At 41.6% G+C, this 16,353-nt stretch overlaps 1 protein-coding gene across 1 annotated transcript; it reads right to left on the bottom strand.

Moving 5' to 3' along the window:
- Nucleotides 1-3,725: 3,725 nt before the first annotated feature.
- LOC310984585 (guanine nucleotide-binding protein subunit alpha-14-like) lies at nt 3,726-16,199 on the bottom strand (the record flags this gene model as incomplete). Its single annotated transcript, XM_083969837.1, has 8 exons — nt 16,087-16,199; nt 15,608-15,770; nt 12,369-12,553; nt 11,740-11,894; nt 9,365-9,493; nt 7,720-7,849; nt 6,616-6,769; nt 3,726-3,931 (listed from the first exon to the last, which is right to left on the bottom strand). The coding sequence occupies exons 2-8, from the start codon at nt 15,756-15,758 to the stop codon at nt 3,726-3,728; spliced, it is 1,110 nt and encodes a 369-aa protein (XP_083825963.1). The 5' UTR covers nt 15,759-15,770; nt 16,087-16,199.
- Between the last annotated feature and the right edge of the window lie 154 nt (nt 16,200-16,353).

Raw genomic sequence — 16,353 nt, 5'->3', positions numbered from 1 at the left:
TGAGCTGGACAAAGTTCAGCTTCCACAGGCTTCCTTCCGCAGCCTGGATTCACTAAAGCTCGGGTTAGTTGCACTAAAAATGGACCCGAATGCCGAAGCGGAATGATTATTATCAGAATGAGCCGGGCAGCGCTCAGAGATGACATCATCCAGGTCAGAGGTTAGTAGGTCAACCTACAGACCCTGGATATTGATAACAGCTAACCCCGGACTCAGAGGGGAAATGAAACTATCTAACAAAATGAGTTTTGTGGCAGATAATGTGTTATTTAGAGACTGCATTCCTTAGACTCGCATTATATGGATATACGTGGCTCTCGGCTGGATCTAATTTCGTCGGAACGACTTTAATGACACCAAAGTTATCTGGGTGAGTAAATGATCGTATTTTATGCTAGAAATAAGGGCCAGATTGTAAAAAACGGAATTCCCCTTTAAGTGGACAAAAGTTTCTGCAGTATAGGGGCTACATCTTGTTGAAAGTTGCAAAACTGTAGCATGTACCATTGGTTTGGTAGGAATTTTCAAAGTTTTTAAATGTAAAAAAAAAAAAGTCTTTGGAGTTGGAATAAAAGCAAGCAGAGGAGCGTGTGTTCAGAAGTTTGTTTTTAATATTACCTAGAAAAAAACAAACATTTGCCCACTTCCTTCACCTGAGTCTACACAAAAGTAATTCACTGTCACCAAGTGGGAAGAAAGGTGTCCCGATGCAGAAAAGTAGTTACAAGTAGTCACAGTATGTGCTGTTAGTAAACAATATTTAAAAAATACAGCTCTTACAAATCAATAAAAAGTATAGTAGTCATTAGTGATTGTACAGTACAATTATACATTTGTGTTTGAAGGCATCATATAACGTGACATAGCTACTGCAGCTGGATACATCAAAATAGCAGTGGAGAGATCAAAACACATTATATACAATTAACAAAACAGCAGCCGAAGCCACACAACAGACACAGTGTGAGCCGCTGTTGGCTTCCCATCAAGGTCAGTTCATTTACTGAATTTCAATGTCATTTTCCACTCGACACACACTCAGCTCTCAATGACGTAAACAAGGGCAGAGCTCACACTTCTGATCAATATCATAAAACACCCCTCTCCACACACTGATAAACAGGACACACAAAGAGAGCACACTGCCACCTCATATTAACAGTCTTTATTTACCCTTTACCCGGCAGAGCAGGTTTCCTGGCGGATTTTTTTTTATTATTCACCATTGTTGACTGTACTTGCATTGTGAATCAAGCTTTTTTTCTCACAGTCTCAGTTTCTTTATCCGTGACCTTTTTAAACTTGCCAGCTGCCGAGTGTCACTTGTGCTTGAATTTATGTTATCTTATCATATTGAGCTGGCAATGGTTAGAAGATGCTGTTGGCTTTATTGCTGTACGGAAACTGGACATACCAAACATGCAAACTTCAGAGGTGCTGAGTCTGACAAACTGAAAAATGGATATTAAAGCACTTCAACTATCTTTAAGAGATTGTTTGGGCTCTTGAAGGCAGCAGAAGCAAGTGATAGACACAACATTGATATACTATGTCCTTTTTTAGTTTGCATATCCAGCAGATGCAGAGCAACATTATCATTCATTTTGAGTTGTGGTTTTTGCCACTTGATGGATGGACATGTAGTATTGACCCTGTTTCTAGCTCTATTTTTTGGTCTCTGGCCAGCTTGTGAGGGAAACATCTGTCACTTTCTCCTGTCCTTCTCGATTGGTGTTCATGTTGACAGCTTTTTTTTTCATTCCTGTGTCAAATATCCTTGGTCAAACTTGTCCTGCTTTATTTGACCAGGTACTGGACTTTTTAGTTTCATCCCAAAAACTTAACTTTATGAGTCCAGTTTTAGGCTAGTCAATGAAACTAGTAACATTTCAGTCATTTAATCATCAGAAAAAAATCTATCACTTTGTTTCTTTGTGCTCATTGTGTGCTGCCATATGGCACAACTTCATCTATGAAAGAAAATGTTATGTTTTTAGTTTTTTTTTAACTACATTCTAGTCTCATCTTTTTCCATCAGTGATATTGCATGTTCATAATTGATAGTGAACACAGTTGGTGTTGCTGCTTGTAATGTGTGAAAATGACACTGATGAGAGTTGATTGCCAGAAAACCAAAACAATGAGCTGAAATAGTTTTTGAAGCTGCACAGAGCTGAGAGGAACCTGCAGAGCTGGATAATAATCCTCTGTGGTTTTGTCATTTTGAGCTCATTTGTTAGAGATGTAAACTTTTTTTTTTTTTTTTGCTTCAGTGTTTTAGACCTTCTCTTCCAGTAAGACAACAATGATGAACATGTGGGGGACTTTAAACAGATCTGATGCACAGGGCTTTTCCTTTTTTTTTTTTTTTTTTACTGTGATCCATTCGTGTTTGTGGAGGACCAGCAAAAACCAGTGCAGCAGGTGGCAAATGCACAACAGATGCATGCCAACAACAGATGGATCCCCAAATCTCCAACCTACCAAAAAAAAACATATCAGCCTCCTCGGTGCTCAGCTGCTTCACTGTACGGTTTAATTGGTTTTTGGCTATGGAAATGCTATAATTCATTAGTCGAAGGGAAAAACGGAAACAGTGCCGTGCAAAACACTTAAAAAAAAGCATACATCCACATCCACTTTGATCAACATCATATCCACTGTGATTCTGTCCTCGCCTCGCTGCTTGCACCCACTTTCCACTCTGCTGTCACGTTCCACGTTCTCTGTTCGATGACAAAAGCCGCTCGTCTGGCCACATGTAACACAGAGAGTTGTGAGAGTAATGAACCATTTAACACAGAGAGAGCGAGCGTGTGAGCGCGAGTGTGAACTTTTGCAGTCCTGGTGGAAAACAAAGGCTGGAGGTGAACTCGACAGGTAGTAGCCGCGGCATGCAGCCTATCTATATGATAATTGATGGAGACGGGGCAGAGCAGATGTGTTGAGCAGCACAGATAATATAATAAGACATATTGCCAGTGTGAGATAACGGTAATCAATAGGGATTTTCATACGCTGACAGGAGCGCGGTGTTTGCAAAACAATCAAAGACTCTGTGGTTACATTAATCACAGAGAAAATTACACAAAATCAAGAGCACCATGGTTTTAAACTCATGTTTTTGCCTTTTATGGGTCATTATGGAAACTATTCTTTGTTTGTAAAAGTTGTGTTGATGTAAGCATGAGCTGTACACCTGTGTTTGACTGGGAGACTCATGTGTGTGTGTCTGTCCACATTACTCTGTAGTGGCAGCACAGTACTTCCACGCATCCTTGCTCCTGCTTCAATTATGGATCAGTTCCAACACTGCATGACCGAAACCCTTCTTCATCTTTAAAAGAAAAAAAAAATGAAGACAAAGATGCTGGCTGAGAGGAATGAGGGTGATTACTGCTTCCTCGCTGTCTGATCAAAAGTCACGTAGTCTTGTTGTGTCTCCCCGTAGAGTCCTCTCTAAACGCTTTGATGTTTTCGACTTGAGAGGGAGACAAAAGAGCCCGGTATTGACGGTGATAGGTGAGAGAAGAGTGCAGCGCTCATCCCTTCTTTCTCCACCTGCTTCTTCATTAAGACCTGATGGTGAGGGAGAGGAGGAGGAAGAGGATGTGCATGATGATTGTTCAGGCTTTAGAAAGAATCCAAAGGAGCAACAGTCTGTCCTCCACTCGTGCGGTACCAAGTGAACAGTGCAGATGGAGACAAGAGCACGGAGTAAAAGTTCAGATGACTCCGTAGTCCCTGAGAGACTTGAGCAGCACCGTGTCCTTGACGTCGCTGAAAACCCTGCGGATGTTGCTGGTGTCGGTGGCGCAGGTGAAGTGCGGGTAAAGAGTCTTCCTCTCGTCCCTCCTGTCGTGGTTGATGGCCTGCTGCTCATACATCTTGCGGATGTAGTTCTTGGCGTCTTCGGGGTCTTGTCTCTTGCCTGTTACAGAGGCAAGAGATGGAAAGAGAAGGTCAACAAAAAGGCAGAATACGAGTTTGGGTCAGGAACTGTTTACATAATATTTAAAGCAAAAATCTGAGATGATTCCTCACTCCGGTTAAAAACAGCATTTTTCTTCTGCATATCTAACTGTGATAATTTACATTTACACTAATCATTTGGCAGATGCTTTTATCCAAAGTGACTAGTTGGAAGTGAGGGGCATCCCTGATCCTTCAGTGCAGGAGGATACCTTTGTGTAACTCTTAAGTGCTATATATGTAAATACTGTGAGGAGATCGGGTAAAGAAGTGCAGTGTCATTTCACTGCACTTCCGTCTTGATCACCTTGTGCTTTTTAAGAAGATGCAACAGTTGCATCAGTTAAAATCATAAACAGAATAAGCTTGCATAAGAAAAAAGTACTGTATGCCCTCTTCTCTTTCTGTGTGAACTGTGAAGTCTTGTCATCAGAGAAAAAATTCTGCTTTATCGTTTCCTTTGCTGATGTCGTTTGATTGGATGATCAGAGAATCACAAGCACTAATTGAATGAAAATAAGATTAAAGTCCGTTCTCATGAGGCTGGGGCTGGTGGTCATTTTAGTGAGATTTCCTGTCAATTAATGCTGCCCACTTATTACTTAACTACCTCTGTCATGTCATTAGGGTGCTGTGATGTTGTTATAGCTAAAGCATTAAAACAACAGCCTGCTTGACAGGGACAATAAAAACTCTGGCTCACACCAAAAACAAAGGTGAAAAGATGCAGAATAGCATGTCTAATATGTTAGAGTTGCAACTAATAATGATTTGCAACACTCTTTATTTTAATTGCCCATTTTTTCCAATGAGATGCCCATGTGATGTCAAAAAAACAAAAAAACATTTAATGTACAAGAGTTGCAACCCTGAAGCGGTGTGGAGTTTTGCAGACAAAATAATCCCCAGTGGGGCGCCACATGGTTTACTGGACTGAGCAGGCGCCCCATATACAAAGGCTACAGCCCTCGCTGCAGCCGGCCCCAGTTCGATTCCCCCGGTGGCCCTTTGATGAATGTCATTCCCCTTCTCTCTGCCTCCCCATTTCCTGTCTCTCTCAACTGTCTTATTGATTAAAGTAAAACAAATATTAAAAATTTAAATAATAATCAGCAGTAAATTGAAGTTAATAAGTAAATTAAACTAAATCAATCAGGAAAGGCAACAAATCCTTCATTTTAAACACTGGAAGTAGTGATCTCTTTGCTCTGACAATTTTGTTTTTTGTCAAAACGTTAATCATTTAATTGACTAATCCCTTCAGCACCAGTCCAGTTCAACAAGTGTATCACTAACTATCATTAACATCAGGAGACCTCAAGCAGCTCCAGCAGCAGTGAGGAGCGCCACACGGCCTCCTCACAGGAACACGGCAACATCAGCAGCAAATAGCAGCCGGTGGTCGGAGCTGCTCAGAGTTGGCATTAAGGTTAAATTGACATCAAAGAGCCTGACCCTGTGTGAGTCATTATTTTACCCCGCTAATGCTGATGGTAAAACACAGTGGGTACAATGCAGATGCAGGTACACACACACAAATAATCATTTGCAGTCACTAATTCCCGCCCTGCACGCGCACACACACTTCACACGAGTACGCCGGTGGGTTTGTGGGGGTTGCAGCAGGGCTTGCGGGAAGCACAGTATCCGTCTGTGGTTGCCATGGGCAACAGAGGGAGCGAGAGTGGAGGTGAAGGTGGAGGTGGAGGTGGAGGTGGAGGATGGTGGGGACTGTTAGGGCGACGCTCAACAGCCTTTCACACCAGAGAAGCTACAGGCTGCAGCCACATCATTAAGCACACCAAGTACCTGGAAGTGACTCATTTGCAAGTGTGTGTGTGTGTGTGTGTGTGTGTGTGAGGGAGTAATAGTATGGCAAAGTAGAAACAAATAACACAAAAAAATCGACAATAATTGCAGGCTTTGCAGCGGTGGGGGAACGTGTCCAACCCAGGAGAGGAGTCAGGAGATACTTCGAGCCAAATTTTTTTTTTTTTTTTTTGTTGAAATGGTACATTATTCCCAGCAGGTGTCCATGCTCAAAGCAAATTACCCAGAGGAAAACAACAACACAACCGCTTTTTGGTCTCTGGAATAATTCTGCACACATTGTGAAATCTGCTGCTCACCAGGCTCCGCCCCTCTTGTTTTAGATGTCCAAACCCTCACTTTGAGCTTCACCCAAGAGTGACATGATGAACCTGTGTGTTGGATTTCATGGTACCCAATCCAATGTCTCAGGATTTATTATTAAGATGTCCAACTCATGGTGGCGCCAGAGTCAAAGTCAAGGAATCATTATTGTAATTCGGAAAAATTCATGACAATCCATTCAAAATGTATTGAGATGTGAATCACAAGTTTTCGGAACTGAAATCTTTGAATTGCTTATTCAGTCGGACAAAACAATCCAAAACCCAAATGTTTTCAATTCATAACAAAAGCGGCAAATCTCTATAATTGATAAGCTGGAACCAGAGGATGGATTTTTTCAGACTTTTTGCTCATTGTCTCTTTTTTTTTTAAATCATCTAAGCCTTTAATTGGTTCATCGCTACTCTGGTTCATCCAACAAAAAGTGTCACATCAGTAAAACTTCACTATAAATGAAAATAAGTACCAGCACTTGTATTCACAGCTTACCTGAGAAGCTGGGGAAGTATCGCTGCAGGTCCGAGGTTTGGACTTTGTCGGCCAGGATGTCAGTCTTGTTGAGGAAGAGGATGATGGAGGTGTTGAGGAACCAAGGGGAGTGGATGGTTGTGTAGAACAGAGCTAGACTCTCATGCATCCGGTTCTGAGGAAAAGAGAAAGAGAGAGGGAGACGGGGAAGTTACTGGAGGCAGCAGCTGGTTGATTTTAGGTTTCGCATTTAGTTTAATATCAACTAGATTTTGTGGTAGATAAAAGAAATACACCAGCAAGTTTTTAAGAAGTTGACTTCAACTTGAAGAGAGAAAAATATTAGTTTTCTCTGGGATGGCTTGAGTAGATTCAGGCGGCTGAGGATGACGTAGAGAGGGGAGTCGGTGTTTTCAAAGAGGAGGGGGCAGTTTATGGGGTGTCTGGAGCATGAGGGCCGCTGCGGAGGTTAATGAATGTGGCAGGCGAAAGAAGTGGCCGCGAGAGATAAACGGCTTAGTGACAAGATGGGAGGGAGGAAGTGGACAGAAGGACGCAGACAGAGGGCTGGAGAGACAGAGAGGAGAGAGGGGGAGAGAGGTTTTCTTGTGCAAGAGTGAGGCCTGCTGGTGGACGGATTAAATGACTGCAGTTTAGATGATATGGACGGATGGATGGATGGATGGATAGATAAATAGATTGATTGATTGTTTGATTGATAACGCTGTGGAGATTCTGATTCTGAATGACGGACTGCTGCTGATGAGTATCTGTATCCCCCAAGCTTTGGTAGATAAGTTAAAGGTCGGATAGAAACTAAATCCTCTTATCTTTTAGAAAAACCTTTTTTTCTGAGGTTTGCGGGAGGCTGGAGCCAATCCCAGCTGGCACTGGGGCGAGGGCAGGGGACAGCCTGGACAGGTCGCCTGTCCATCACAGGGCAGACACGCAGAGACAAACAACCGTTCATGCTCACATTCACACCTACGGGCAATTTGCAGCAATTTTAGAGTCATTTGACTGTGGGAGGAAGCTGGAGCCAGACAGGAAGCCCACGCAGGCACATAGACAAAAACACACACACACACACACACACACACACACACACACACACAAGACTCTTACTATTGTCTCTCTTTCCTCCAGGACCTGGTCGTACTCGCTGAGGGAGGCCAGGAAGATGAGGGAGGTGACATTTTCAAAGCAGTGAATCCACTTCCGTCGCTCTGACTTCTGACCACCTACGTCCACAATCCTGAGGAGCACGGAAAAAAATATTTGAAGTTGTATTCATCAAGGTAAGGGTCCTTTTTTTCTTTGGCAGCCAGCAATTAAAGAGGACTGTGGCAGGACTGGATGAGGAGAGGGAACACACCCTCATCCCACAAGGGGTGGCAGCCAGTCAGTGAGTAGCCTATTGTGTATTAAGACACATGTTTTATTGCATTGGTTTGCCAGAACACAATACAACACCTTTCCCTGGACAGAACCCAGTAACAATCAAACTGAAGGTCTGAAGAGGTGTAACATCAAAGTTGATAACTTTGTCTCAAAAGCCAGGAGCTGCAAAGTTGACTACTTTTTTCGAGGTAGGGTTTTCAAAAAACAAATACCGCAGCTTGTACATGTGTTGATGACCCAGCAACAAAAACTTGTTGGGTCATTCATTCATTTGTCACATCCAGTCCAGGTGGTTACACACCCCCTCCTGTGGCTCTCACACAGCTGCTAATAAGCCTGTTTGTGAAGTGGACGTGTACTCAACACTAATAGTGTGTCTCTTTTGTGCGACATGCTTTCACACAGGGAGAAAACTCTCAGTGTTTTTTGAACATTTTCCACAGCTCATTGTGAATCCGGCTTGCTCACGACAGGACTGAAATAAAAATGTGATGTTTCATACATTTGGAGGAGGTATTCTTGACCGGGGAATACTTATTCAGTATTTTATCTTGTGATCAAAACAACCGAACTGAATCCTTCCCTGAGTTTAGGTTGTTGCAGTCTGGGCTTTCTCTCCATTTCTAGGGATGTGTCATTTCCTTCTGAGATACAATGTCCCTTAAAGGTGAACTCTGGTCTTTGTCTTCATAGCTCTGTCAGACTCAGAAACAACAGCAACAGGTTCAAAATCAGGCCCTGTTTACACGACAACGCTCGCGGATGAAAACGGCAAAATATTTCATCGAATGTGCCTTTAGTTTAGACGGCGACTGCGTTTTCGGGGCTTGAAAACGCAAAAAAGTGAAACCACCCTCCAGAGTGGAAATCTTAAAAACGCTCCGCCGTTGCGTCTCCGTGTAACGGGTGAAAACGCTGCCACCTAGGCTCCTGGCGTGCATACAACATTGAATTACACAGACTTTTTGCGTCACCGTATGCACGCGGGTTTCCACCCCAAAAACAATCTAAACGCGGAATAAAAAGTGAAGACGCGACGCCACTTTTGCGTTTTCTGTTCGGATCGTTTACAGACACCCCATATGCAAAAGCTATAGTCTCTGCATAGGTGGCCCTTTGCTGCATGTTACCCCACCCCTCTCCCTCCATTTCCTGTCTTTCTACAGCTATCCTATCAATGCATGCCCTAAAAGCCCAAAAATATACTTTCAAACAAAACAAACACCCAGAGTGATACCTAACTCCCAGCAGGACCCTGGTTCAGAGGTCATGGGTAATCAGAAAAGTAATCCCACTACAGACAACGCCTCTGCAAGAGTCAACAGTACTTTTTCCCCACAGCACAGTATCACATTATACGTTACTGCACCTGAGTGTGATGGTCCTGATGGTGAAGGAATAGTCATGAATGCCCGTGGTGGGGAATCGAACTCGCAGCACGTCCTGTTCTGTGGGGATGTAGTCTTGGCTGGCGACGCGGTCCAGATTATTCATGTAGCTGAAAGAGAGAAGGAGAGGGAGAAGGGAGAGAAAGAAAATATTTAGGACACTCAATGAGACTTCTGGTAAAACATATTGCCTCTGTTGACATCACACCCAGCCTTGATCATGTAAAACAAACTGAAGTGACAGAAGAAACATGATGTATTGAATAAAAAAACAGTGATTAAAATATAAGAGGGGGGTAGGGTGAGTTCATATCGGCCTGTGTACAGATGACTGCTTTATAGCTTGTGTTGATACAAGCTGTCATTAGCTCATGTTGACTGTCCATCCTCTTATCATGCACACACGGTGATGACTGAGCTGCTCGGTAAACACAGAGCAGCAATAGAGAGGAGAGAAAACAAAAAAAGGCTGAGGCTTTGTTCCCTGACACATCTGATACTCACACCCACTCTGCGTTCAGTCTTTTCATTATGGTTGATGGCAACTCTGTGACACTTGCTGAGGTTTTTCCATTATTGGTTAAAAAGACAAGACTTGTCTCTCAGGTCAACTGGTGGTTTCAGCAAAGGCTTAGAAATGAACGATTACTGTGAAGAACTAGCCCCCTCCAGTGGTCAGAGGAAAGAACACCAAGTGTAAGAAACAAGTATGGGGAGTTAAATAAGACAACGACAATGAAATAACACAAAAGAAATGTATCTGAAAATCTGCACAGGGTCTATAAAATCGTTGCATGGTCTGTAAAATGTCTGAAAATTGTGGAAGTGACCAAGGTAGTGTGTTGAAAATCCTCATTTAACTCAGTCAACAGTCTTAGATCCAAAGATTTACACTTTAAAGTTCTAAGAAAACCATCAAATACTCACATTGGAAAAGCTGAATATGTCTTAATTTCTACTTCAATAAGAGATTATTCTGCTATCAAAATAACCGACATGAGTTGATTTTTTTTTGTCAAAAAACTGATCAGTGAATCAACTAGTTGTTTCATCTTGAAGCTGATTTTTAATGAGCCCCAGCACAAGCTTAACACAACTTGTCTAAACAGACTGTCTTTGCTGAGTTTCCACTCGTGAGTTTTAGTACAAAGGTCAGTTGTGGTATAAGTAAACACTACAACAATATGTTGCCGACATGTTTCCATAATGTGATACATTACCTGTTAATAAAACCATGACGTTGTGAATACACCAAGTTTATGCTTTAGCAAATGAGAGTTTTCAGATTTAATCATATTCGATTTAACTTAGATATATTTAACCTTCGGGCCTGTTGTGCTCTGTTGCAGTTCAGCTTGGTCTGACTTCTTTTTTGATAGTACAGTAGAATGATGACATATGTTGTTATCACTTACGTTATCTAGGTTTTAAGTAAAGTGGCAGACTACAGTATCTGTTTTGAGATTATTGAAACCCCCTTCCAGTGCAATAATGATCAAGAGGACTTTGTCTGTGGTTGACTAAGGGTTTAGAAATCAATCAACCAGAATCAGCACACTGGTCCTGATACTGTCTCTCTGGATAAATCAAACGCCTCCAGTCCACAGAGAACAGAGGGACTACTTTTTTACCAGTGAAGCAGTTCCTATAGAAACAGCTCACAGTGCGGCCTGATTGATTATCCATGAGGGACAGGGACACAGTCACTGGAAAGAGATGCTGTTAAATTTCAACTAATTTGTCATGATACATTTTTTGACTATCTTGATTTGAGATTAAATTATTACCTGATTGATTTGCTTGAAAAGTTTAACAAATTTAGTTGAATAGTTCAAGTCATTGTTGAAGGAAAAATTATAGATAGCCTATTCCCTGGCTGCAGATTCCCAAATGTGAAGATCTGTTATCATTGTAAATTGAATATCTTTGGGTTTGGTTGAAATAAACAACTTTTGAAGACACCGCCTTAGGATTTGGGAAATCATCTTTCATCATTTCCTGGTATTTCATAAACTGAGAGATACATTTAAGAATTAAAAAACTAACAGAGAGACTGATTGATTGTAGAAATGACTGCAGAGATAAAAGTTGTGCACTCATAGATAGACATTAAATTAACACACAGTATTTATGGGTGTGTTTTTCCTTTGTTTCACATACATAATGATGTCACGCCGTGCAAGGACATTTTTACCTCCTATCACAGATTCCTGTATTGTGATGTCATCTTCAGTAACTTGCTCTGACAGGGTTCAATCACAAGATAATCTCAGATATCCTACCGCAACTCAGACGCAGGGTGTGGTACAGTGTAGACAGCTTGTAGAGAGTCTACTACAATACAACTACTACTCACTATTCTGTGGAGTCCAGGAGCTGATACTCGCAGCGGCGGCTGTAACAGACCCGGATACCCGGATCTGCCCAAAGCCGGCGGATGGCATCAACATAGCCCCGCTCCAGCTGGGTGATATGCACTGTGTTTACATCCTGCAGCCACTGAGCAAATATCTGAAAAAGGAGAGAGACCAAACACATTAGAAGATTTTGTGATGGACAGATGCTCAAGAGTTTGTGGCGTTTAACAACATCTTCTGATACTCCCATCATGTTCTATTTATAGACTATGACAAGATGTTGATGTGTGTTTCTCTGCCATTGTTATTCACTCCTTTTCTTTGATGTCCGTAAGGTCAATTTACCCCACCCACATAGCTGTGCTGCTGACACATCTGCATTTGTGAATGACGGTTCATGTGCAACTGGGTGTGGGCCTAACTTTATCTATTTTCTTTTATTTGCTCTTGCTTTTAACTCTGTTTTTAGTGTTTTGTTTGTTTTTATTCTGTCTTATGCTTCTTTTTTTAATGTTTTGTCTTTATGTAAAGCACATTGAGTTGCGCTATATAAATAAAGATGCCTTGCCTTGCCTAACCCTATGTGTTAGTGCTGGTGAGGAGCTGTGTTCTGGCCGTGCGAGTTTACCTCATTCTCAGGGTTGGAGTATGGGATCCTGAGCATGGTCATGGCTCCGGTCATAGCCTTGATGGCTGTGAGGATGTTCTGGAAGATACATTTGGCAAATCCTCTCCTCTCCTCCTCTGAGAAGCCTCGCCCATGGATGATCCTCATCTGTCGGATGAAGGTGGTTTTTCCACTTTCCCCGGTTCCTGCACCAACAAGAGATTCTATCAGTTGAGGCAGCTTGGAGGTGAGCAGCAGAGTTGAGGTGCTCAGTTTCAGTTGAACCCATATGCTAACTGGGGTCTGCTTACTATTCATGTACTACTATCTGCAAATGCCTCCCCATGTTCTGTAGGTGAAGCTTAAACTAAAGCTCCTGTAGGTGCACGGTCATTGTTCTTACCATCAAAGATAGTAAACTGGATAAATGATATATAAAACAGATAACTCCTGATTGAACTGTTATCAACTTTGAAAACTGATTAATGAAAAATCGAATCAATAAATAATGGATAAAACCTTAAATCTGCACTAAACAATATGATTGTGATGAATCAAACAACCAACAACCACTAATGAACCACTGAATTTCCACTCAGCAGTTCAATTGCCCTCAGCTCTGAAAAGTAATTAAGCAGCTTTCAGGTCATTGTTTTGGCCTTAAAGGAGAGTTAGCGTTCGACTTAAGCCTGGTAGCCAAATGAATGCTGATGTTGCTTTGTGTTTGCTGGGTGTGTCAATAAGCAACTGTAAAAAAACTCACTCTAACAACTTTGACTTAAGTGATGTTTATATTAACAAACAAAATCCAATAGTAACCTTAAATGGTGGGACATGCTCTGAGAACAGGATTACATTTGTCTGTAGTCCAAACAAAATAATGTAGGACTGATGTTTAATAAAATGGGTCTAAATCACTGTCCAGAATTATTGATTTATACATTGAGTCGATCGCTCTTAAGCAAAAAAAGAGTAGCCAGAACCTGAATGTGGATGTGAATCTGTAGCTAAGGGATGAAAAACTGGTGAAGAAAACAAATTACAGAAGAACAAGAGAGCAGACCGAGACTACTCTATCAGATTGTTTGCTGATCATTTTCAGATTCACAGATAAACATCAAAGTTAAAGGAAGTGCTTGGTTTAGAGATGAAATAGAAGACCATAACTTGGCTGAAACTTTTGATAGCCTCATTTAAACGTTTCACAACCGGCTTTATAAGCTGCAGAACTTCCTCCACTTTGAGTAGTGATTTGGTTGTTGGCTGCTGGAAGCGAATCATTTACTCTGATTAGGAGACTAAATCCTTTTTTTGTTATCCTGCCAAACACTACCATGTAATTTATCAGCACTGTTTTCGAGGAATAGCATCCAACACTCATACCAATCTCCATTGAAAGAAAATGCTGCAGATATTTCCTTGATAGCCCTTTTCCTGCCCACAGACATGGTTGTCAGTAATCCTGTACTGTGAATATGAATCTCTAATTTCAAAAAGTTGCCCACCTTGATAATAAAAATCTTAACACAAAACCAGTCATATTAAGATGTGGTTCATAGTGATGTTGAAAAAAGTGTCAATTGAAATTAATCAAAAGCAAATAAATCAAATTCTGTGAACATGCACTCTGCATTTATCACCTACATCAATATCAATCCTCAACTACTTTACTGGCTTATTGTAATACAAAAAGAACAAAGAACTTAAAAATAAAAAATATTAACAATTTGATCAAACTGTAATGAAATGTCTTGGCAGCTTGACTTCATAGTTGTAATCAAAGATAACAATGGAATTCTCATTTGTTATAATCGTGAAGCAACTATTAGATCAATTTCAGTAAACATTAGTTCAACTCTAAACTAGTTTGAACATGTTTATATTGAGAAACTGAACGTATAATAATCATTAAGTAACACAATGTGTCCATAATACAGTATATGGATGTATTTCCTGTACAACGCCAGCAAATGAATTTCTGTTAAAAATGCAACTCCTGAGTTAATAACGTAAAGTAAGTCACAAAAAAGAAAACTTTTCATTTTTACTTCAATAAAAAAAATGCAGCTCCAGTTAGGCTATTTGGATACTGAAATTATGTTATTATATTTTAATTGTGTAGCCCTGTGTGGCTCATACAGTTCAGGAGGAAGCTTCTGTGTGAAATGTGAAATCAGGCTTAGAACAAGAGCAAAGTGTCTTTTGAAGACCCTAAATGAATCAGGTACAATGTATATCCACAGCAAAACAAGTCCCACATCAACATAACCTGAAAAGCTGCTTAGCAAAGAAGGTACCATAAGAAAGCCTACAACTACAGCACACAGGGACACCTTTACAGAGGAGTGGCCCATTGTCTGATGAAACTAAAATGATGGCCAAAATTACCGCTGTATGTTTAGCGAAAAAAGGACACGGCTTGCAAGCCAAAGAACGCCATCCCAACCGTGAATCATCTTTGCTTTATTGCATTTACTTAACCAAACAGTTGGCATTATATCAGGATGGAAAATCTTGTGGATACATCAAACCAACATCTCAGGACATCAACCAGGAAGTAAAGGCTCAATCGCAAATGGATCTTCCCAGTGGACAATGACTGTGAGAATGACTGTGAGCACTGTATCTCCAAAGCTCTGCCAAATAGCTCAAGGACCAGAAATAAATGTTTTGGAGTTGCTAAGACAAATCGCTGACTTCAGCTCAATTACATATTTGAATGCGGAACAACTGAAAAGGCGTGTGTGAGCAAGGAGTCCTACAACCCGACTGTTCTCTCAAGACTTCAGCAAAGTTTGAACAATATAAAGGCACACTGTTTACCATATTCAGTATGTGCAAACTTCTTAAAATGAAGTGTTAACCCTTACGTGACTGGGTGCTGCCAGTCAATACTGCATGGGTTAGTAAAGCTGCTGTGAAGTGAAGTGTCCCTCTGTTTCTGGGCTGAGCATCTCCACATTGAGTCACTGTGGTTTCAGGTAAAACCTCCCAATACAGCCCATTCTTTACATACTCACATGGTGACACATTCTCAACATAGTTTTCTAATTTGGCTGCAGGCTACCAAACAGGCCAAGCAGTTTTCATTTCTACACAGTGTGTTTCTTTTAATTTCTCATCTCCTCAGGTTTGTGAGTCAGTTTGATGTAGCCTAGGCTATTTCCTTTCCTTCCTTTCCTTTTCTTAACGTGTCACTGGATCTCATGCTGCCACAAACAGCTGTGTCAGCTGCTCTGTGTGTGTGTGTAGTCACTGACCTAGCAGAAGGATCTTTATTTCCCTCCTCTCTTTCTTCTTCTGCTGCTTAAGGATCTTCTTGATCTCTTTGTCCACAGCGATAGTCGTTTTCTCCTCTTCGGACAGACAGCACATACAGGTGCGGTAGCACCATCGCCAGCAGCCGGCCATGGCCCAGCAGCACTGAATGAAAGTGTTAATGAATAATCAGCAGTAATAACACGATAAGGACTGAACAGTTGTCAAGCTGCCTATTTGATGTCCATTTCTTTTTAGTTGTCAATTATTCTGACACACCCCTGATCACCTGGACACTTCTCTCTGTCGCTTAAAACCAAATCACAGTTTATTCAGTAGGCTAAAGTAGGAATCACTGCGAAGCCTCCATCCCTCACTGTTAAGTATCACCTGGTTGAGTAATTTTAACCAGCTCAGGCTGTTGTGTCAATAGAAGTTAGTTGGAGAGGAGTTATTATAACGAGAGGGCAGAGCACCTTACCTCCGGTCAGCCGTCCTCACTCAATGAAATGCAGCAGGTACACACTCTGAGTGCCTCTCGCGGTCCATGTCTCACCGTGTCCCCTGTCCACGACCACTGTGGCTGAAGCGCTGAGACAGCGTCATTAGTCCACGCAGAGTTAAAACACGTTTTATATAAAGGTTTTTTCCCCCCCAGTTGAGAACGAAACAACCAGCGCCGCTTGCCGCGCCTACAGAGGAATGTGCAGCCTCTGTGGTCCACTGAAAACACTGCGAGAGGAATGCG

Source organism: Trachurus trachurus, assembly GCF_905171665.1.
Source record: "Trachurus trachurus genome assembly, chromosome: 4".
Classification (NCBI taxonomy): Eukaryota; Metazoa; Chordata; class Actinopteri; order Carangiformes; family Carangidae; genus Trachurus; species Trachurus trachurus.
The sequence above is the reverse complement of the archived record's forward strand: the minus strand, read 5'-3'. Positions and strand labels throughout refer to the sequence as shown.